Source organism: Delphinapterus leucas, chromosome 8, assembly GCF_059928025.1.
Source record: "Delphinapterus leucas isolate spDelLeu-1000000601 "Yukka" chromosome 8, BTC_Dleu_Yukka2, whole genome shotgun sequence".
Classification (NCBI taxonomy): Eukaryota; Metazoa; Chordata; class Mammalia; order Artiodactyla; family Monodontidae; genus Delphinapterus; species Delphinapterus leucas.
The window spans coordinates 66,854,814-66,878,467 of record NC_143136.1 but is presented as its reverse complement, the minus strand read 5'-3'; the positions used below and the strand labels follow the sequence as shown (position 1 = coordinate 66,878,467).

General features: G+C 34.9%; 1 protein-coding gene across 2 annotated transcripts in view; it reads right to left on the bottom strand.

Annotated features, from left to right (window-relative positions):
• The window catches only part of LOC111172812 (sodium channel protein type 3 subunit alpha), an 82,864-nt gene extending 60,708 nt beyond the window's left edge, over nucleotides 1-22,156 (bottom strand). Inside the window, exons 1-9 of one of the 2 annotated variants that reach the window (XM_089916744.1) lie at nucleotides 20,453-22,156; nucleotides 14,974-15,092; nucleotides 13,288-13,377; nucleotides 9,350-9,478; nucleotides 8,760-8,851; nucleotides 7,507-7,779; nucleotides 7,247-7,310; nucleotides 2,154-2,295; nucleotides 833-1,039 (exon numbers count right to left, since the gene is read on the bottom strand). In XM_089916744.1, the coding sequence (XP_089772870.1) occupies nucleotides 833-1,039; nucleotides 2,154-2,295; nucleotides 7,247-7,310; nucleotides 7,507-7,779; nucleotides 8,760-8,851; nucleotides 9,350-9,478; nucleotides 13,288-13,377; nucleotides 14,974-15,092; nucleotides 20,453-20,716 (1,380 nt within the window). In that variant the 5' untranslated portion in view covers nucleotides 20,717-22,156. Of the gene's footprint in view, nucleotides 1-832; nucleotides 1,040-2,153; nucleotides 2,296-7,246; nucleotides 7,311-7,506; nucleotides 7,780-8,576; nucleotides 8,669-8,759; nucleotides 8,852-9,349; nucleotides 9,479-13,287; nucleotides 13,378-14,973; nucleotides 15,093-20,452 lie in introns of both variants that reach the window. The other variant, XM_030760432.2, reaches the window with a different exon arrangement.
• Nucleotides 22,157-23,654: the final 1,498 nt, after the last annotated feature.

Sequence of the window (23,654 nt, the reverse complement as noted above, 5' to 3'; positions counted from 1 at the left end):
AAGCCATACAGATAGAAAATAAAAACATGAAAAGATGCTCAGATTCCTTAATAATTAAGAAAATGCAAAATAAGACATCAGTGAAATACCTAGTAGAATGGTTAATAAGACTGATCATACCAAATGTTGGTGAAGACATAGAGGATCTATAATTCTTACTGAAGTGAATCGGATTTCGCTTTGTCTTCCCATGACTTTCACCTTCAATTTATGTTTTTTTCTTTAAATAAAGTACTATTTTTCTCTCTCTTTTCCTCAAGACATGAATGCCCCATTCACTATGGCCCTAGCCCAAACGTCCTTTAATATTAATGAGAATTTAAAGTTGGAATCTAATAGCAGATGCCTTCCTGATATCCTGATATCCTGTTGTGCTATAGAAATTCCAAAGAATGGTTAAAGTTAGGTATGCATAAAGTTTTCTTGTTCACATTTGAGATCAATCAACTATAGAATAAAACTTCAAATGTTGTAATTAGGGGTAAAACAGGAATAGTTGGAAATATCCATTATGTATATTTTCTACATTAAACTGAAAATCAAAATCTCCCCTGAGTTTTCATGCGACAATTGCATATTTAACCTTATTCTGAATATGTTTTCTACCCTGAGCTAATTTCCTTATCTATAATATCTAAAAAGCTACTCTGACTCTAACTTAGGAAACAATTTTATGTTTGAATAGCTTTCTCTTTTCTAATGACAATGCCTGTATGCCAAATGAAAAGCCAGTTCCAGTTTGACCTCTATGGTACAACAATATTCCTACTTAAAACTAAATAATAATAACAATGATAATAATAAAGCAGCTTTGCTTATTATCACTTAGTACCTGAGCTTCTTCCTGTTGCTTTTTAATCTGTTCGAGCATTTGCTGAAATTCAGCCTCTTTCTGTTCTGCCTCTTCTAAGGTGGCCTGATTCTGTTCTTCATAGGCCATGGCTACCACAGCCAGGATCAAATTCACCAAATAAAAAGAGCCCAAGAAAATCACCAGGACAAAAAATATCATGTATGTTTTTCCAGCAGCACGTAACGTCTGGGGAAAAAAAAAAAAGATAAATTTCAACAATATTTTATAAAATGTCCCCAAATAAAGATCGGATTAGCATCATTAGACAGTCAGAAGACAAATGCTTTTTAGTATTCAATGTATTTTGACCAAGATTTTATTTGGTGTTAAAATGCACACACACACACACACACACACACACACAGACACACACAGACACACAAATAATAGTTAAATTATTTGAGGCTTGATTGTAGTGTCATTTGATGTAAGCATACACATTTCAAATTAGTATATGCTGGATATGTATTTGAGCACTACTAAAATGCTTTTCTTAGAGTCTATAATGTGGGGCAATATTACAAGTAAGGACACTATTTTTAATTCCTTTCAATGGAGTTACTACTCTCCACATCATCTAGAGTTAACATCTTTCTTCCCTCCTCTTCTACCTCCAATTAACCTTAGGTTTAATTTGAAATTTTTATATAATTGAATTTCAAAATCTTTTCACATGTTCTTGTTAAATCCACAACTATATTATAAACTCAAAGTCATGAACATTCTCTGCATCCTCCATAGCCCCTAGCAGAATGCTTGTCATCAAAGAATCTCAATATACATGTACTGAGTGAATGAACAATTGAGATCCTAGGCACACTTGCTTTATGCTGTACCCTTCTCTGTATTCTAGAGTATTATAAACAAATATCTATACTAGTCATTTCATGTATGTTCATAAATTTAACTTTCATGCATGTTTGAACCTTTCTGCTGTGCTCTGAATGTGTGTTTCCCCCACCCCCTGCTCAAATTCGTATGTTGAAATCCTAATGCCCATTGTGATGCTATTAGAAGGTGTGGCCTCTGGGAGGTGTTTAGGTCATGAGAGTGGAGCCCACATGAATGGGCTAATAAAAAGAGTGCCTAATAAAAAGAGACTCCAGAGAAATCCCTAACCCCTTCCTCTGAGTGATGACACAGCAAGAAGATGTCAGCTTATGAACAGGGAAGAGGGCTCTTGTCAGAATGCGATCATGCTGGTGTCTTGATCTTGGACTCCCCAGCCTCCAGAACTGTGAGAAATGTATTTCTGTTATGGCATTTTGTTATAGCAACCCAAAGGGACTAATACACTTACCAGCTGGTAAAGGTTCTCCCAGTAGTCTTGAGTCATGAGTCGAAATAGAGACAAGAAAGCCCAGCTAAAAGTGTCGAAGCTTGTGTAGCCATAGTTGGGGTTTCTACCAGCCTTCACACAGATGTATCCTTCCGGACACTGGCTGCAAGAGACAGAAATGGAGCTGGGGTCAGCAGAGCAGTTATAGCTATTTCAATCCATATTAATTTATAGGAATTGTCAAAACCCAGAGTTGCTGTCTGTGATGAATTTGCTTGCCTTCATTTCCAGAACACTTTAGATAATTGTTCACAGTGAAACTGTTATCAGATGAAATTTATTAGGAAAATCAATAGAAAACTTAGGTGTGAGGAATCATTTATAGACATTTAGAATGGCAGAGAGGCAGCAACCACACATTTTTTTGCCTCTGACACCTTTCTTTTCAAAGTGGCAAGAATCAGTGATTAAAAATGAAAAGTCAGAAAACCACCAAAAGGTAGGGAACAACTTAATGAGTTACTTCATTAGTCACTTCTATAAAAATTCCTAAAATAAAACTTACATTTTAGAATAATTATAGATGTGCAGAAAAATTGCAAAGAGAGTACAGAGACTTCCCATTTATCCCATGCCTAGTTTCCCATATAATTAACATCTTATGTTGGTATGGTACATTTCAATCAATATTGCTATATTATTATTGGGCTTCCCTGGTGGCGCAGTGGTTGAGAGTCCGCCTGCCGATGCAGGGGACACGGGTTCGTGCCCCAGTCCGGGAAGATCCCACATGCCGCGGAGCGGCTGGGCCCGTGAGCCATGGCCGCTGAGCCTGCGCGTCCAGAGCCTGTGCTCCACAACGGGAGAGGCCACAACAGTGAGAGGCCCACGTATTGCAAAAAAAAAAAAAATTGATATATCATTATTAACCAAAGTTCATAATTTAGTCATATTTTCTCCGTTTTTCCCTAATATCCTTTTTATGTTCCAGGATCCCATCCAGGATGCACATTACATTTAGTCATCATGTCTCATTAGGCTCCTCTTGGCTGTGACAGTTTATCAGACTTTTCCTTGTTCCTGATTACCTTGACATTTTTGAGGAATACTGGTCAGGTATTTTGAAGAATATCTTTCAATTGGTATTTGTCTGATGTTTTTCTCATGATTAGATATTGAGGTTATGGATTTTTTGGGAGGAAGACCACAGACGTAAAATATTATTATCCTTACATCATATCAAGAGTACATGCTATCAGTATGACTTATCACTGTTGATGCTAACTTTCATCACCTGACTTGAGATAGTGTTTGTCAGGTGAGATAGTGTTTGTCAGGTTTCTCCACTGTAAATCTACTCTTGTTTTTTCTTCTTTTTCCATACTGCACTCTTTGGAATAAAGTCATTATGTGCAGCCTATACATAAGGTGCAGGGAGTTATGATCCACCTTCTTAAGAGTGGAGTATGTACAGAAATTATTTGGAATTCTTCTGCATGAGATTTATCTATTATCTCTCATTTATCTATTTATTCAATCAGTTATTTATATACGTATATACTCATGGATATTCATTTTATACTTTGAATTATACAATTATATTTATAATATAATTATTGTAATTTTTTGCTCAAATTGTTCCAGTTTTGGCCATTGGGAGCTTTTTCACTTGACTCCTGTATGTCTTTGCCACAACCCATGGAGGTGTGTGTTTTGTTTTTGTTTGTTTTTCAGCACTTTCTTACATTCTGGAACTACAAGATGCTCCAGGATCATCTTTTATATTTTCTGCCCCAGTCCTAGAATCAGCCATTTCTCCAAGGAGCCTTTGCTCTTTTATTGAAGAACAGCATTAGAAATTATGATTAGTGTGTGTATGTGTTTGTGTATACACATATATCTCCTCGCTCTGCTAGCTGAGGGCCTAGAAGCAATGACACTGCCTTGGTAATAAACACAGCACCCAGATCTTGCTTTCTAATACCATATGTATATATTTTTGTATGTGCCTAGATTAAGCTAAATATATGGTCATACTCATTTCTCCAACTTTATTTCATTACTATGGGATCATTCTGGATTGATCCTCCTCCCTTTGCTTATCTGTAACCCCTCACTCCAAAAGTGAGAAACCTGGCTTCTGTCATCTGCTATCTATATACTTAATTGTTCAGTACCAGTATACATGTATAATTGTTTCAGTATTGTTAATCCATATTATCATGGAAAACAGCTTTATCAAATAGAGTACAGTTCCTTTTGCCTTAGTCTTACAGGCTCCATTCATTTCTAAAGTTTCTTAGATTAGCACCTATTCCCCTCCTTCAGTGAGGTTATTTTATATTTTAAAATATATTTAGATACCTTTGTCACATTCTGTGTTTCAACCTGGGATCCCTAAACCTCACGTAAGATTTTTTTTTTTTGCTTATACTGTTCAGTCTTTGTGCTGTAAAGTTCTATGAATTTGACAAATGCTTAACGTTCACCATTTCAGAATCATACAGAATAGTTTCTCCACCCTACAAAATCCCCTATGCATCAACCAGTCAAGGCCCTACCCTGAACCCCTGGAAAACATTGATCTTTTTATCATCTCTATTGTGTATCTTTTTCAGAATGTCATGTAATTGGAATTATACAGAATGTAGCTTTTTCAGATTGGCTTTTTTTCACTTATTAATATGCATTTAAGGTTCATCAATGTTTTTATGGCTTGATAGCTCATTTCTTTTTATTACTCAGTAATATTTCATTGTATGAGTATACCACAGTTTGTTTACTCACTTCTTGAGGGATAACTTGATTGCTTCCAGTTTCTTGTGATTATGAATGCAGCTGCTATAAATATTCATATCAGGATTTTGTGTGGATATAAATTTTCAAATTAATTAGCTAGATATTTAGTAGGGCAGTTGCTGAGTTGTATGGTAAGACTGTGTTTATTTTGTAAGAAACTGCCAAATTGTCTTTTAATATGGCGGTACTATTTTGCATTCCAACCAGCAATGAATGAATGAAAATTCCTGTTCTGCATCTTCACCAGCAGTTGGTATTTTCAGTTTTTTAAAAAAAATTCTGTCATTCTAATAGCTATATAGTAGTATATAGTAACTCATTATTGTTTTACTTTCAACTCCCTAGTGACAAAAGGTGTTGAGCATCTTTATATATCCATATTAGCTATCTGTGTATATTCTTTTGTAAGGTGTCTGTTCAGAGTTTTGCCCATTTTTAAATTGGGTTATTTGCTTGCTTTTTTGAGTTTTAAGGGTGCTTAGTTTATTTTGGATACAAGTCCTTTATCAGATATGTGTTTTGCAAATACTTTTTCCCACTCTATGGCTTGTCTTTTCACTCCCTTTACAGTGTCTTTGCAGAGCAGAAGCTTTTAATTTTAATAAAGTCCAACTTATCAATTATTTCTTTCATGGACTGTGCTATTGGGGTTGCATTTAAAAACTCATCACAAATTCCAAAGTCATGTAGCTTTTATTCTATGTTTTCTTAAAGAATTTTAATAATTTTGTATTTTACATTTAGGTTTATGATTAGTTTTGAGTTAATTTTTGTGTAGGGTGTAAAGCTGTATCTAGATTCATTTTATTGCATATGGATCACCAATTGTTTTAGCACCATTTTTTGAAAAAATTTTCCTGTCTCTATTGAATTGCATTTTCTTCTTTGTCAAAAACTAGGTGACAACATTTTTTGTGGTCTATTTTTTTGCCTGTCTGCTCTGTTTCATTGATCTATAGCTACTATTTCCCAATACCATATTGTCTTAATGACTATAGTCTTATAGGAAGTATTGAAGTTGCATAGATTTCTTTAGAATTTTATTTGACATTTAACAATAGAGTGACGGTCAATTTTACCGTGTAAATTACCTGACCCATAGCAGGTACTCAATAAAGGGAAGGGATTAGTATGGTTTAGTAGGGATAAAGTATGCATTAACCAACCTTATCCAAAATTTCATCTAGGTTTTTAACCGTAATAATAAAAACAATAGCTAACATGCATGGACCAGGTGCTAGTCCAAGTGATTTATATATATTAAGTAATTAATCACCATAATAGCCCCAAGGGAGAGATGATATTACTCTCTTCATTTTAGAAATAAATAAACTCAAATACAGAGAGCTTTGGACACTTTTCCAAGGTCAAAGAGATTTTAAATGGTGGAGGTAGGATTTGAACCCAGGTATACATAAACTGTAGAACCTATGCTCTTATTCACCATGTTCTCCTACCAAAGTTTGAGAAAACTCTCAGGAAAAAAAATTTCCCCCAAATTCCATCTCTGTGACTGGTATATGGTTTCAGTAACCCTCTTAAACCTTTATGACCACACCAGTTTCCCATTTTCTAGGATGACTCAAAATATGTTCTGTGTAAGTTCTGTGATCTAAGAGTCACTTACTATTGCTATCCCTTGGCTTCTAAGAAATTCACTCTCTACCCTGATTTAAAATTAATTTATAATACTCTTGGCAAAATATGTTAAGTATGAGAGACTAGCAGGATAGCTAAGACATTACAGCATCTCTTATTGTAGAATGTGAAAAAATCTGTAAAATATGCAGATGCAGACTCAAACATGCCTTTGACATACATCTGCCACGTGGCTTCCTTGCACACAGGATTTCATGCTATTTCAAGAATACCTAAGTCTCTCAAAGCAGTTTCCCAACTGGGTTTGCACCCTGAAGACCATGTTACAGTCTGGATCATTTCTAGCCACAGCAAAACTTATCCCATCAATACATCCTCACATCAATCAAAATGTACCCATCTTATGTTTCCTTCCCTGTAATTCTTAAATGGCTCTGATGGGTTTACAGACAAGACAGATGCTGGGCCTTCACACTTGGAGCAATAATTCAGGTACATCCTAACTGTCAAATTCTTGATGACAGTTCTTCACCCAAAGGGATGATTTTAATGGCTGTGAGTTTAGAATTGATACCAATCCAATTAAGACAGAGAAGGTACTTCCTAGGTAGGCAGTACCACTCTTTATTATACACATGTAAGGCTACCCCGGTATATTTTTCCTATTTGCTTTTTTTCCAAAGTGTTCTACATCTTTAAAAAAAAGTTATCCTTACCCTGCATCTGAGCCATTTCCACAGAGTAAAGGGTCTTTTTGTCCATCCAAAACATAAAAGTGACCTGTTAATATAAAGAATAAACTTTCATTTCATATCAGTCCTATTGCCATCAGGAACAAATGAGAATTTGTTTAGTTCAGTTATTTCCAAAGTGGACACCAATTTACAAAGATGGCTTCAAGCCCACAGCCTCAACTATTTATAGCTGAAAACTCATTCAGCAACACTGAGATTAACAATGGAGCAATCTTGCTTACCTTCCTCTTCAATGTAATCCTTCCAGTTAAATGTGCTCATTGTTACATTAACAAATGTCCCATTTGAATTCATTGTGCCATTAAAGAAGGAGGTGGTGTTGGTTTCAAAAGCAGAATTGCTTGGGGGCCATTGCAAACATTTATTCCGCAGGTTGCCCATGAACAGCTGCAGACCAATTAGAGCAAACACGCTCAGACAGAACACAGTCAAGATCATGACGTCAGAAAGCTTCTTCACAGACTGGATCAGGGCACCCACGATGGTCTTTAAACCTGAGGAGAGAGAAGGATAGGTCAGCTGAGGAAGAGTGTCATAAGCCACAATGTCTTCTTAATAGTCATACACGTTCTCTTTCCCCACAAACAATTGTTTGTCTCTTTAGACACCAAAGCTTTATGGACAGCCAGATGGTTTGGGAAATGGATGAAGAGCAGATTTTATTTATGATCAGTGTGATTTCTGGAGGTTTAAAATAAAGGTGTAAATATCTAGGCAGGAGGTTTTCTTAATGTGTGGTTTTATGTGCTGCCACGAACATGTAAAGGCAAACTTGCAGTTGTTTTACACTTCAGATTTTGTGTTTCATGAGGCTGTTTCTCTCCAACAATTTTTTAATACTAGCTTCCAAGTAGCAATGATTTAGAGGAGGAAAGAATTTTAAAATAATAAAAATCCCATGCCATGTACATGCTGTTCAATAATAATCTTTGCTCCTTTATAAGAGGAGATCCACTTTCAAAATAGATCTGCGGTAAATGGTAAAATCTAAATCAGTTAGTAAAGCCATGGTAGCAAAGCTTTTTTAGAATGTAAGAAAAAGAAAACATTGCACCGTAAATGCAAAAAAAAGTGGGTGAGAAAGAGAGCAAAACCAGTATTTTTTATAGACACCTCATGCAATTCTCTGTTAAACTCAAAGGCTGACTTTATAAATAAACATGCAATTTCATTTGTCATTCTTGAAGATGACAAACAATAAGCAACAAGGCTAATGTTATAAGTGTAATTTCAACCTCAGTATTATTACAGTGTATTTAAAGTCAGCCTCGGTGTTTAAGCTAGCTCTCACCTGGAATGACTGAAATTGTTTTCAGTGCTCGGAGAACTCTGAATGTTCTCAACGCTGAGACATTGCCCAGGTCCACAAACTCTGTCACATATCTGTAATAGGGAGTTCACACACAAACACAATAACACAAAAGAAAAGTTGGAGATATAAGGGGCCTACCATCTTACACCAGTTTCTTCTTACCTGGGATTACAGAAATAGTTTTCAGAGCTCTCAAGACTCTGAAAGTTCGAAGGGCTGAAACATTGCCTAGGCTTACAAATTCTGTTACATACCTGTAGAATTAAATCAGAGTTACTGATAGTTTTGGAAAAATTTATACTAAATAAAGAATGAAAAGTGGTTTGGTTTGGCATATAGAGCCCCTTGAGTTTTATGGAAATGCTATAGACTTCAGGGTGCCATGTGCTAACAGCTGCCTTTACGGAATAAAATATTGCTGCTTTATTTCAATGCAGTTTTCACTAATATGAACAAGTTTGTTTACAAAACTAATCGAAGTACAGTTGGTGGTATTAAATTATAGTCAATGAATAACTTCACTTTGATGAAGTAGAAGACTATATGGCATGAAGGTAATTCCATTTATTGCTCATTTACCAGATATATTTACCTTGCAATATATATTCTAATATGTATTCTCAAAATATATGAGGCATATAGTTAATTTGGCTTATAAGCAAACTCTACTTTAAAAATATGTCACAACTACCTGATTTATGCTGCAACTATTTTCATTCCTTTGAGCTTAACATGTTTTCAAAAATACTCACGCCATCACAATGACACTGAAATCCAGCCAGTTCCATGGATCACGAAGGAATGTAAAATCTTCTAAGCAAAACCCTCTTGCCAAGATTTTTATAAGTGACTCAAAGGTATAGATTCCAGTGAATGTGTACCTAGGAAAAGCATCCAAACAAAAATTAACTGCTTCGTTTGAACTGTTAAAATATAGCAAATCCTATCCTTTTGTGGTTTTTCACTTCACTAAGGCCTTGTTCCTTATTTCCACTTACAAAAAAAACTTGCTAGTTTAATCTTATGAGCTTGAGTAAAGGGTTAAACTGAAGAGATAATATCTTCCACAAAGAATCTGATCTTGTTTAAATATTTAGGTTTTAGAATAATAGTTTCATGTGTTTTATGGATATTTATCAAGCTTGATCTGCTAGAGCAACACTGTCCAAATGAAATATAATACAAGCTACATATGTAGTTTTTAAATTTCTAGTAACCAAATAAAAAAGTAAGAAGGAATGAGTAAACTTAGTTTGCATATTATATTTTATTTAAACCAATATATCTAAAATGTTATCCTTTCAACAATTAAGACTAGCCAAATTTCAAGTTTCAATAGCTGCATGTGGCTTATTGGACATTATAGCTCATTGGACATTATAGCTCTAGAGGTAACATTTCTTGGATTTGTTTATTTATAATAAAATATTTCACTCAGATTTCTTAATGATTAAAATAATTTGGGGGGATATTTTACATGTCTAATCTAGAAAATGTACTTCCCCTTTTTTTTTGCGGTACGCGGGCCTCTCACTGTTGTGGCCTCTCCCATTGCGGAGCACAAGCTCCGGACACACAGGCTCAGCGGCCATGGCTCATGGTTCCAGCGGACCGGGGCACGAACCCGTGTCCTCTTCATCAGCAGGCAGACTCTCAACCACTGTGCCACCAGGGAAGCCCTACTTCCCCTTTTTATCCTTAAGATTCAGGCATAAAGTTATAAATCTGCTTTTCTCTCTCTTTCTCTCTCTCTCTCTCTATATATATATACACACACACACATATATTCACCAAATATATATATATATATCTATATATGTATATATACATATTCATTAAAAAACTTCCAGTGCATTAGTATTTTCTGTGTGTGTGTTTACACAATTACCAAAATTACCAAAATTCAGGGATACCAAAATTCCTGAATCTAACCTCTCATCAGTTACTATGCAATTGGGCCAAATCATTTAAACATGCTCAAATTCAAGTTTCAGCCTCCAAAATGGTGAAAGACTTTTCCATTTGTTGTTTGGTAGTGAATTTCTAGCCCTCTCTCCTTTGAGTGTTGACAATACAAGTTATTTCTGTTTCTTCCAAAAATAGTTGGGAGAGAGTACTTGTTTTTCAACAGTGGATTCTTTTTAAAAGTACAATCTAAGTTTGTTCTTCAGATTACTCCTCTCAAGCCACAAAGATTTAATTTACTTTCATTAAAATTCATTATCTTTTCTAGCCTACTAGTATTTTATATGTGAAAAAAGTTAGGAGAGTTATTTTCGCATTTTTTTTTTCTGTAGAAATTTCTCTCTTATGAGGGAACAAAGAAATCAAAGGAAAATGTATGCAGAAATCTTCACGTCTAGTTTTCCTAAGTCTTCCTTTTTTAAACAATTCAATTAATTTCATGAGGAGTAAGTATAACTGCTATCTTTACTTATTATGAAGTAGCTGACTTTATTAGGAAGACATAATTTACAATGCCAAGCTTATGGTTACTTGTGTTTTGGTGTGGATCTTTGTGTATTACATATAATCACCATGACATTTCTGTTTGGAGAGTTACCTGGCATTGCAAAAGGCATGAGACAGCTCCCATGTATGTTCTGTTTATCCTATTAATGGTTAGTGCCCTGTGGTTTATGCTTAAGCAATTCTAAGTTATCTACAGACTAGAAACAAGATTAAAGTCCCTGCTCCTATTCCTGTTTTGGAAAAGGAAGAAAATTTGTGGGGACATTTGGAGTGTATGGTGAGTGTGATAGCTATCCAAGGAAGAGAGGTCTTAGAACTTAACATTTGAGACAGCTCTGCACAGAATGGGTGTTCAGATGTACCTATTAGCAAACTAGATTGAACAGGTCAGTGAGAATCAAGGGGATCTTGATTTTTCTTGGCTGCACCCCCACTAGGCTCTTAATCATATTGTTGATTCTGTCCATTTTACAAGGTGTTTTATTTTCCCCTGTAATTTTGATGTCCATAGAAGTGCCTTGCCTTACATAACAACCTTCACTATACAATATGGTCCTCAGGCCTTCTGAGTATGCTACCTCTTTGTACAGGGACGGTTTCTGCTATCAATGACTTCTATTTTCATGTCGGGACTGACTTCTCTTTGCATTGGACTCTGTTTTTTTGTGTGGTTTTTTGTTTGTTTGTTTCTTTGTTTTGTTTTGTTTTTTGGCTGTAACCACTAATATTTTGCTTGTTTTCCTGCTGCCTTGCTGTCAACTGACTAGAGATAATTGATCAGAAACCTGTGCAAAGTTTCCCAACTAAACCGTGTAAGTCAAAAGCTTTTGTAAAGCTAAGACTTTTCATAATGGATATAGTCATCTCTAAAAATGACTTTAAAAAGAGAAAACTGCATATTCAAATAATAATATTTAAGTGTCCCCTTTACCTGTCTCTCTTCTTTTTAAATATCTTTATTGGAGTATAATTGCTTTACAATGGTGTGTTAGTTTCTGCTTTATAACAAAGTGAATCAGCTATACGTATACATATATCCCCATATCTCCTCCCTCTTGCGTCTCCCTCCCACCCTCCCTATCCCACCCCTCTAGGTGGTCACAAAGCACCGAGCTGATCTCCCTGTGCTATGTAGCTGCTTCCCACTAGCTATCTATTTTACATTTGGTAGTGTATATATGTCCATGCCACTCTCTTACTTCATCCCAGCTTACCCTTCCCCCCCCCGTGTCCTCAAGTCCATTCTGTATGTCTGCGTCTTTATTTCTGTCCTGCCCCTAGGTTCTTCAGAACCATTGGTTTTTTTTTTTTAGATTCCATGTATATGTGTTAGCATACGGTATTTGTTTTTCTCTTTCTGAGTTACTTCACTCAGTATGACAGACTCTGGGTCCATCCACCTCACTACAAATAACTCGTTTGTTTCTTTTTATGGCTGAGTAATATTCCATTGTATATATGTGCCACATCATCTTTATCCATTCATCTGTTGATGGACACTTAGGTTGCTTCCATGTCCTGGCTATTGTAAATAGAGCTGCAATGAACATTGTGGTACATGACTCTTTTTGAATTATGGTTTTGTCAGGGTATATGCCCAGTAGTGGGATTGCTGGGTCATACGGTAGTTCTATATTTCCTTTTTACAGGACACATCTGTGGTGTTTTAGCACACATCCTCTGTCTAAATAAACTATGTGTCGAAATATAACTAAACATCAAAGTAACTTAAATACCTAAATGTATTTTTCCTAAATGCAATGATATAACATATAACTGAAATGCCTAATATAGTAATATAGAGCTAAACACCTAAATCTATTTTATCAGAATATAACAATAATGGTAATATACTAGAATAAAATAATTTTATTTATAAAATTATTCAAATGGTAATTATATTTTATCTAAAGTGCATAACTGTGATTCAGTCTTAACTTTTATGCTAAATGATTGTTTAGTTTACCACCTAGTATATACAATTAATAACCTTTCTTAAACAAATACTATCCTTTGTCAGAAGAAATACCTACCTCATAGGAGAAAAAGTCCCCTAAGAACTTGCTCTATTTTTTTCATATTATGGAAATAACTTTTTCTTAAAAGTGTTTAGCCTGACTTCAAAAAAGTGGAAACCATGAGTCAGACCATAACTATAAGGAGATTGCTAGAGAATTTGAGTGTGTATTTCTCATTCCAAGAAATTATTTCTACTTACTCTACATTCTTTGTCCAGTCTGGAGGATTACTCAGGGTCATAAATACACAGTTGGTCAAAATAGTGCACATGATAAGCATGCTGAATAAAGTAGATTATAGTTAAGGAATAAATGCTAGTACAATGTCATGGCCACTTAAAAATGATCCAGTACAAAAAAAAAAAAATCAACACAAGTTACCTGTAAAATTAACCTTACTTATTTCTTTTAAAACAATGGCAAAAACAGTAAGAAACTTCAAAGTCTGTCATATACTCTTGGTCCATTCTTTTTTATTTTACATCATTTTCTCACAAAACTGAATTCAATAGAAAGAGATCTCTATTTGAAGCAAATGGGAATTTTGCACTTCAGTGAGTTGTGTGAAACTGCACTGCAGGGGAAATGACCATTCTTTAGTAAGTTTATAGTATAAGTCTAAAAGTTATACTTCAGGTATCGTTTACAATTTCTACTGACAGAAAAAAGGTTAATGAGTGCAATGTAATACACTTGAGAATGTACAGCCCCATATATTTGAGGATTACACTGATTGAGAATTCCACTGTAATTAGAAACTCTAGCAGTCTTATAGTGATATAACTTGTTCCTTTAGCGTTTACAACGTAAGAATAAAGAGAGAGACAATTTTTTGCTAAAGAGCTAGTATTATTTTCTAACTTTCTATTTTCACTTGAGAGTGTGGGAACTTTGACCACCTAGCTATATTCCTGTATCTAGTCCACACCATACCTAAACAAACACTGTTTTTAAACCTTCCTAAGAATTAGATATGGTAATTTCCCTTAGGATCTCAATCCAGACTTCACTCTAAGGAAGTTTATGATTACATATTTTGAGGTAAATCTTTTATTTTAAAACGTAAATACTTTACAGTATCAAACCATAGAATGGGAGAATTCAAATGCACTTCAAAAGGTTATCAGTCCTATTTCCCCTGTCTCTAGGTTAACCCTGTCTCTATTGTCTCTCTTTTAGTTTTTATGTTAGCCTGTTTTGAATCTGTATAAGATGCCGATTCTTGAACACTGCATCTGAAGATCACCTTTCTATTTTATTATCATGTGTTGAGAATTTTCTTGAAATCCACCCCTATTATGTCATTTTACATATACATTTTGACTATCACTGTAAGTAGTTTTAAGTTCAATGAGTTTTAAATATATATTATCAATCAGATACATAGGCACATAGTAGTTTAAAAAATATTTACTAAAGGAAGGAAAGAGGGAAGAAAGGAAGGAAGGAAGGAGGGAGGCAGGAAGGGAGCGAGGACAGGCCCAGGTGATGAAAATACAGAACGAATTAAGGCACAAAAGTTTGAACATTTGGTAATATAGATAATAATACTAAGCACCATAGACTATGTTTCTTTAGTCGTGGTTATATATGGTCTAATTGAGGTTAATAAAAAGTTTGAAGTAGATTTGCTGTTATTCCTACTATACAATGTGTTTCATTTACACATTCACTATCATGGTAGCATTTTTTACTTCTAGAATCATAATAGTCATTCTACAATAATCTTGTTATAAATAGCAGAAAATCAATGAGTAAAACAGATCAAACAACAATGTTACCATTAATCCCAAAGAAATTTTATATATATATTTTAAAAAGAATGACATTTTTTGTAAAATCAACTACTAGAAACAGCATTTAGACAATTCACATGAAAAGGATATGAATGTACCAAAATCTTAATAGCAATTTTCCTAACAGGGTTTAGCGGAGTTAAAATATACAAGGCAGAGGTGGCACTGAATCGGAAAATTGCCTTCCCTTTATTCAATACTATAAAAGTCTGAAAAAGAAAATATGAGAAAAAATCACTAGATTAGACATGTGGCTTATTTGAAGAGCTTATACACATAAAAAAACTTTTTACCTGATTTGTTTGAACTTGTTTAAGCCAGTTTGTATATCATAACTATAAACATGTTAGATGTTTCTCCCTTAAATTAACATATAGCTACAAATAAAGATATGATATACTATTATCTAATCTGTCTCTCAGGTATCAACTTCCTGATACAAATTGATGATCCTACACAAAATTTTTACCAAGATGTAAGGTAACTTTATGGACTCTAAGTCTATCTAAGCCTTACCATCTGTCTCCAGTTTTGGTAACTTTTCAGATTATTCTGTACATACTGCTATTAAAATAATCTTTTATAAATATTTTAATTGCATCAAGTCTTTTAACTCCAAGGTTTATGAAGGCTATTTTCCCTCTGGTAGTTGTCCTACTTTAAAATGTTCAAACAGGCTGAATAAACTGGTTTTGCTCATTCTATAGATCTGCTGGTAATACTGAGAAGGAACAGCTGCATTAAGAGTTAGGCTGAACTACATCATTTCAAAGGGCATTCCCTGAAACCTATAATCTTCAATTTACCATTTAAGTTGTACTACCCAGTGATTACCTAGTAGGTCCCTCTAGGATCATCTTTTATTTTTTTCCCACCAAAGCATCTCTATTCCAGCCAATTCAATTCACTTGCCAGTTCCACTCACTGTCAACTTCTCCCTCTGATTCTGAAAATGAGTGTCATAGAATCCTAGAGGAGGGAGGCACCTGAAAGGTCATGTAATGCAAACTTCCTCCCGTTTCAGGTCCGTAACAGACCTGACAATAAGGTCCCACCTACAATGACCCACTATTATATCAAAGGTTCTTGGTCCTGTCCACATGTTAGAATTTCCTGGGGTGATTTTAAAATCGCCAGTATATGGGATCCACTTGAGAACAATTGAATCAGTTTCTGGAGGATGGGCACAAACAATGGTATGTTAAAAAATTTCCTCACGTGATTCTAATATGCAGCCAAGGATGGAAAATTCCTACTCTCTGGGAATGTCCTCAGCTATCAAGATCATCTCCTCCACCATGTCTTTCCAGATAAATCACACTGCCTTCTGATCACGCCCTAATTGTTTCCCTTTTCCAGTAAGTCTTAGTACATTAATGTACGCACATTGGCATGTTGCTTGTAATTAGAGTCAAGTAGCAATTTACATGTAGAGTTCATTCCACTGAGGACTAGCTTAGAAGTTGTTATAAATCATTGAACATAAAGAGCCTGTTCACTACTTTTTCTCCATTTTTTCCACAGTATTTAATAGCCTGGTTTGCAAATAAACACTTGTTTTAATTAAATATGGGTTTATCTTTAAGATGCCATTTACCTTTAAGACATCTATTCTATATAACCAGTTACTTAATAATATGTTTTTATCCTTTAAGTAAGGGCTATATCCCATACATTCATGTTCACTGACAACATGCTCTGTTTGAATAGATATATTGTGAGTATAATATTTATATTTTATAAATATAAAATATTTATATTGTAAGTATAAAGGGTAGAGAAAACAACTTCTCTGCACATTGGCCTTTTGTATTCAAGACCATGGACCTCACCAACCATTTTCCATGAACTGTACTCTATAAATTTGAATAATTCTATGACAAGGGCAAATAAACTGTTCTTTACTAGCACTGAGATTATCCACAAGGGACAGTGGACATTGGGAAGAGTGCCCTTGAAGCACAAATGCATTAAAGGATTTTTTGAATTCACAGGATTAAATCATGTAATATTATAGCCAAACAATCTAGATCCATTTAAACATTCAATGACAGCAGTAACATGTAAAGTTTACCATAGTTTAAGGTGCATTTACTCATGCCTTTTTGAAACAATATCCCTGAAAAAACCACTTGTAACATTGAGAGGATTTTATTTTGAAAAAATCTCCAAAAATAGAGTGAACAGGAATGAACTGTCCCTTAAAACATGGAATCCTCTTCTCTTCCCACAAGATTGGCCTTTGTAGTACTAATAGGATTAAAAACGACATGCCAAGGGCATCTTCGGTGAATTTACTGATTCTGGAAAAAGCAGACCTTAAGAACACAATACCAGTTTATTTCTGGAGAACAGCCCCTAACACAAAGAAAACTCTGAGTTCTGAGAAATTAAGAATAAAACGTTAATGTCCTGTATAGTGAAAAAATTTCAAAAAAGGCATTTGAAATTTGGGGCTCTTATGTTATTGAGAGATATATCTAAACTGAAAATTGACAGAATGACACGTAAATAGAAGAGAGATAAATAGTGTCAATTCCAAAATCAGTCCTCTAAGAAATGATAAGTATTGATGTGACTTAAAAAAATAGTACTACTTATTGCTACTAAGATGATGAATGTTATATCCGGAAGTATGTTAAACTGGTTATTGTCTACTCTGGAATGCTGCCTGCTTCTTTTTTCCAGGTAAATGCACATTTTACAGGTTCACTAAAATTTTTACTACTTGAGGCAAGAATAAGTTCTCTGAGTAGAACCGCATACATCAGAGAATTCAAAATTATAAAACCAATTTTTTAAAAAATGTTCTTTTCTTATATTAATAAACACCATATGTAGTTTTGCTTAGTGGTTAAGAGCTCTGGTTCTGGAGCCTGACTGCCTGGGTTCGAATCCTAATCCACCACTTATGGAATGTGACTTTGGGCAAGTTACTTAACGTCTCTGGGCTTCACCTTCCCATCTATAAAATGAGGTTAACATAGTACCTGCCTCACTGGTTCTTTGAATATTAAATAAGTTATACCAGTTAAAGCACTCCAACAGCACCTGACAAAGTATGAGCATAACAAATGTTAGCTATTATTATTACTGTCACTATTCTTAAGTTTTATCTGTTCAATTTGAATGCCATTAAAATACACTGTGATGTTGCTCATATGATTAAATTAGGTATGTAAACTGTATCATTAATTGATGGAAGCAAAGTTACATAATGCTTTACAATTTTAAAATGCCTTTCACCTGCATTATTTCATATAATTAACAAGCTCTATACTGTATTTTAAATTCCAGAACTTCTCCATTAGCTTCCTATATTAGCTCCTTCTATCCTAAGAACCACAAACTACCTTTTTCTTCAATAGCACCTCAATCTTTACCTTTATGGACACTTCATAAAGGAAAGCTGTGCAGACAACAGTAAACAGTCTAGATGTCTCTCAAGATGGGTCATGGCCATTATGAATAAATCAGGGTTCAAGTCTTGCTGTCAGACAGGAAGGCAATAAAAACTGACTTTGTCAGCACACAGAGAATAATTCTGTTTCTCAGCAGCAGACTCACATTAACCAAGCTTTAAAGCCTGATATAAAATCAGAATGCCAATCTACTTATATACAACCAGTTATATCACTGTCACATGGGCTGGAATAATTGCCATAGCACAACCAGCACATTCTTTTCTTTAAGCAGATCTATGGGAAGACAAATTATAAGATATTCTTTGCTGAGGGTGGAGTCCAAATAAGCTGACTTAGTTAAATAAAACATATGTTTGATGACATCTTGATTAGGTAGTACAGTGTAGCCCCTTTACAATGAAGTGACTATCTGGGAGGAATATGCTTTCAGGGCTACTACTAAAGATCTGTCTCCCTGGGAAAATGCTAATGTTTGTCTCTATTATTCTCCTTTTTCCCCCTTAATTTTACCAGTTCCCTTTCTTAAGGACACTTCCTTTCTTTAAGTAGCAAATAATTTTAATCATGTCAGAGTATCAGTCATGCCCCTGTCTCTTGAAGGTATCTTTGCAAATATATAGTTTGAATCAATAATTTTCAGAGGAGAATTTTCTTCTAGTTTCTTGGGGAATGCCTCACTAGCATCATCATGTGTAATAATACAGTAACTAAATTTCAAAATTTTCTTTATCAATTCTATGGTAAAGTACTGGAATAAATTATTTTTAGAACTATATGAATATTTATTATCTGCCACCTTTCATGAAGCTAGTTTAAAAGGAAGAAGAAAGGACCTGTTTATTTAACTTTGTTCTGTAACTTTAAATAAAGCATTTTAAAGCTCGCTACTCGAAGCATGGCCCATGTACTAGCAGCATGAGTCTCACTCGAGGGCTTGTTAGAAACGCAGGATCTGTGACCCCACCCCAGATCGATGGAATCAGAATCTGTATTTTAACAAGATCCCCTGGTGATGTGTATGTACATGTAAGTTTGAGAAGCAGTCCTTTAGAGCAATAGGGCTAGTTCCATGTCTGAATGGTTGTCAGTTCCTTTAACCATCATTGATCTTATAAATTGTATGCTGCTTAAAGAATGCAATTTCTTTCGCCATTCCTTGTAAAAGGGCTGGCTTCGGCTAGTAAAAGTGCTCAATATCTCCTTTAATCTGTAAGCGAGTGGCTCATGGTGATATTAATTTATCTTTAGTTTCTACATGGGCCTGTTTTTATGCTTGTGAACGTGAAATATAAATTGTGGTTGTAAGATGTCAAAATACCCAATTAGAAAGCATAGAATCTATCATCCGTTTTTTATATTTCCTATAAAATACTGTACAGCTGGTTTAACATCAAAAACTAGCTAATTCTGACAGAATTATGTGATTATTATAGTATTAGGAAGGCACAGTCATAGCTGTTGATTTAAATCATATATGGATGGAAAAACTTGAGGTTTTTCGGGGGGGGGGTTTGCCTTCTGTTCTTGACATTCTTTTCTTGGAGTGATTTTTTTAACAATATGTAAGTGTTATAGAATCTAGCCTGTGACAAATTAAGGTTAAGAGAAGCTCCCAATCATATTCCAGGTTAGTGGACCAAAAACATGTATCCTTGGGTGAACATGCTTCTCACTGTATATCTTCCTATAGGAGGATGCTAAGTAAAAGCTTATTTATTGCCCTCTAGAACACAAATCTATTGTGAAGAAACCTCAAGCCAAATAAGAACTAAAAAATAGTTATATGTACCCCATAACTCTTCTTTCACATAGCTACTGTTCTGTTGTCTACCGTGTGCTTAAATATGTCGGCAGTAACAGATATTTTGCTTTGTTGATGTCAGTTTTAATTTTGACAGTATCAATTACTATGAAATTGTACAAATTGTTCATTTCTTTGTATCTCTTCACTGTGGCCAGATCTTGACTTCATTTCTTATAAATGTTTCTGCTTATTATATTGTGCTTAAAAATAAGTGGAAATAAAAAGTATAAAACCTTTAACAGTAGAAAAATTATGGTGTGGTATATATATGAGCCCCAGCAAAGTATATTAAAGTTGAGTTAAATTAAAGACTTATTGGAAGGATAAAATCAACACTCACTTTCTTATTGATATAGTATGGGTCCAGGTCCTCCAGTGGCTCTGACACCATCCCTAGAGGGATGTCTCCGTAAATAAATGGAAGGTTCTTTCCAGCTTCCAAGTCACTGTTTGGCTTTGGTTTGTTCTCGTCATCGTTGTTTTGTTCTCTCTTGGGTTTCTTGGCTTTCTCTTCTGCAGCACGTTTTTCGATAGCAGCAAGAGATTCTCTAGTAAAAAGGCGGAAGCTTTCAGGTCCTGGGGGTACCGGAAGTGCCTGTGCCATCTTTTCATCCTGCACATTTAATTACGTTTAGCTTCTTGCATAAGAATATCCTACAATTTTTAAAAAATGCATGAGAGATAGGAAACCAAATGAACGAGAGGGATTAAGAAAATCAACCAAGATGTCATTTAATGTTTCTTCTAGTAATTTTTTTAAGTATAAACTTTAAGTAGTGCTTTTCATGCTGCACTACAAATTTTAACTTAGAAGCATCATTCAATCTAATTTTCAATACGCCAACTTTATATGTCCTTCAAAAGTCTGTTCTGATACCTTTGCACCAAAGTATAGTATATGTTTGGTAAAGAGTAATGCCAAGAATGCTTGTCAATAAAATTACTCAAGGACCCATTATTTCTCTCCCTCCTCCTTTTATCACATCTTACTAACTTTTCAAAGAAAGAAATCCTGGTGACAATGCAGTGGTATATCCCTGACTCATAGAATCTCAGGATAGGAAAAGAAGTTTTGCCTAACCCAGCCACTGTTCTGATTATCAGCATCATTGACCACTGGTTGTCCAGACAAGGTCTGACCGTCAGCAGGGACAGAGAAGTCAAAACTGTTTCTGTTTAGCTTTTCACCTTGGATCCTTCTGAGGTATCTTCTGAAGCAATGCAGAATATATTTACTTCCTTTCCCGGTCTGCTGCTCTTTAAGTATTCCAAGACAAGTTTCATCTTCTTCCTGAATCTTCCATTTGGTGTAGTGTGGTAAAAGCATGGACTATGGAGCTAGACTTCTGTTCTAAACCCTGGCTCTGCCACTGATGAGCTGCATGACTTTAAAAATGTAACCTCTCGGTGCTTCAGTCTTCATCTATAAAATGGGGATAACATGAAAACTGACCTCCCAGGTTATTGTAAGGAATAAATGAATTAATTTACATTAAATGTTTAGACTATTTTCTGGAATTAGCAAGCACTGTACTAGTGTCAACTATCATAACCTAATTATCTTCAGTTCCTCCAGCCATTTCCTCTGTTGTGGTTTCAAGCATCCTCACAATTCAAGCCACTCTTCTTTTTATAAGGTCTTAACTTGCTGGAACTACAACTGACTGTGGAGGTTCAGGAATGGGCTGGGAATTGCAGAGTACGGGGGCACCTTCATTCATGCCTACCACCTGGCTGGGAGAGGAATGGAGGTAAGGCACACATGTGGAGTGGACATGTTCAACTTCCCAGGGAAGGGAAAACATTCTATCTGCTGGAAATGTGACAGGAAAAATACAGGAAATCAGCTACATAAATTTTGAAACATAAGTTAACAGTTAAATATTATTTTGCACTGTGCCAAGAATCTCATTATAAAAATCAAGATAGAAAATAGAAAAAATAACAAAAATACAATGAGTACACCAGTCATCTTGTAGAATGATCTACAACCTTGGCATCAAAATAATCATCCAAGTCATCTATGACATTTTCCCTATCTGCAGCCACCCACCTGTCTCTGCCCTTATTCTAGTCTCCATGGTAGTTTATCCCTAAATGGCCTTCTAATTCTTGGCAGTTGATTGCATGGATATACTGACCTTCCAGAGAAGCAGACACTCTAGATCTTATAGTAACATAAGAAAAATGATATAGGTTATTATATGTTTTTTGAGTGTATATCTGAGTTACTGGTTCCCTGGTCTGTTCCAGTAACAAAACATATTTTAATACCTGTGTCTTTTCATAGAATTCATACTCATAATATGACATTGTTATTATATTTCCTGCTATTATGAAGGTATATTCTAGATAAGTTATAAATTATCAGACTTGTCAAAAAATTGTGCCATTTTTGCTACTAGTTCTGAAAATGAACTTCTGATTTGTGGTGGGACAAGGCTCTTTTTTTATGCTCCATCAACCGGTATATAAATCAGAAGGTTTGGGAACAGTTATTCTGTTTTACTTAAAAATCAATCAATCATCTATTTTGTGCCTTCTAAATTCATGGTAGACAGCACAAAGTAGAATTAATAGTTTCAGCCATTTTATGTCATTTCAATGGCGACATAGTCACTCCAAACTCTAGGCTGCTGTGGAATAATCACAGCTTTTATACTTTTCAGTGTGGAAAGAGTTTGTGCTTAACTGCAAACCTTAAATACCCAGGGATGTGTAATCCACCTGTGTCTCATCACCTGTCATGAATTAAATGGATAAGGTTCTTCCCCAGTGCTAAATGAAAATGACACAGCATGAGAAAACTTTCTTTAAAAATTTCTGTGGAACGTGGTTGCTTTCTTAAGGGAGAAGAAAGGTTACTTTTGTATTTGAGCATTTACTTGCACTGATTTTGGTTTCTTTACTGACAATGGAATGAAAACCATGCAGCAATTGGTATCAGAGATCTAGATTAGTATTGAGTCTGTTACTGTTTGTCATTTAACCTTCCTCAACCTCAGTGTCATCGAAGTACCTTATGATGTATGAGGCAACACTTTGCCAAAAAGAAATAATTATACTTATTTAATTGGAGTCTCCTGGTTCCTAAGTTTTAAAATGAAATTAGTTTAAACATGTAGAAATCTTTCAGTAATCTTTACAGATGACTTTGATTTCTCTGGGATGACATGGAACAAGGAACCATCACAAATCATGGAAATTTATTTAAAAATAAATAATCCTTTACCTTCTTGTTCACTTATCAAGGGCTAGAATAAAAAATTTGAGTCTTGGTCAAAAGGAAGTAAAGAAGTCTCTTTGAAATTCCCATGCTGCTATCTCTAAATCCTGAGAAGACAGGCCAGTTCTAGACTCTCAGATTTTTGTCTGCAAGGGGAACTAGGGTTTGTTCAATATTTGGATAGGCTGAGACATTAAAGATTATAGTGAACAAGAGTTTCTCGGGGCTTCATCTACAGCATTGCTGTTTAGAAACCTCTCATAGTTCTTTGGCAGTTCTATTTTAATTTTTTTCCTCTTCTTTCTTGTTCTTTGTG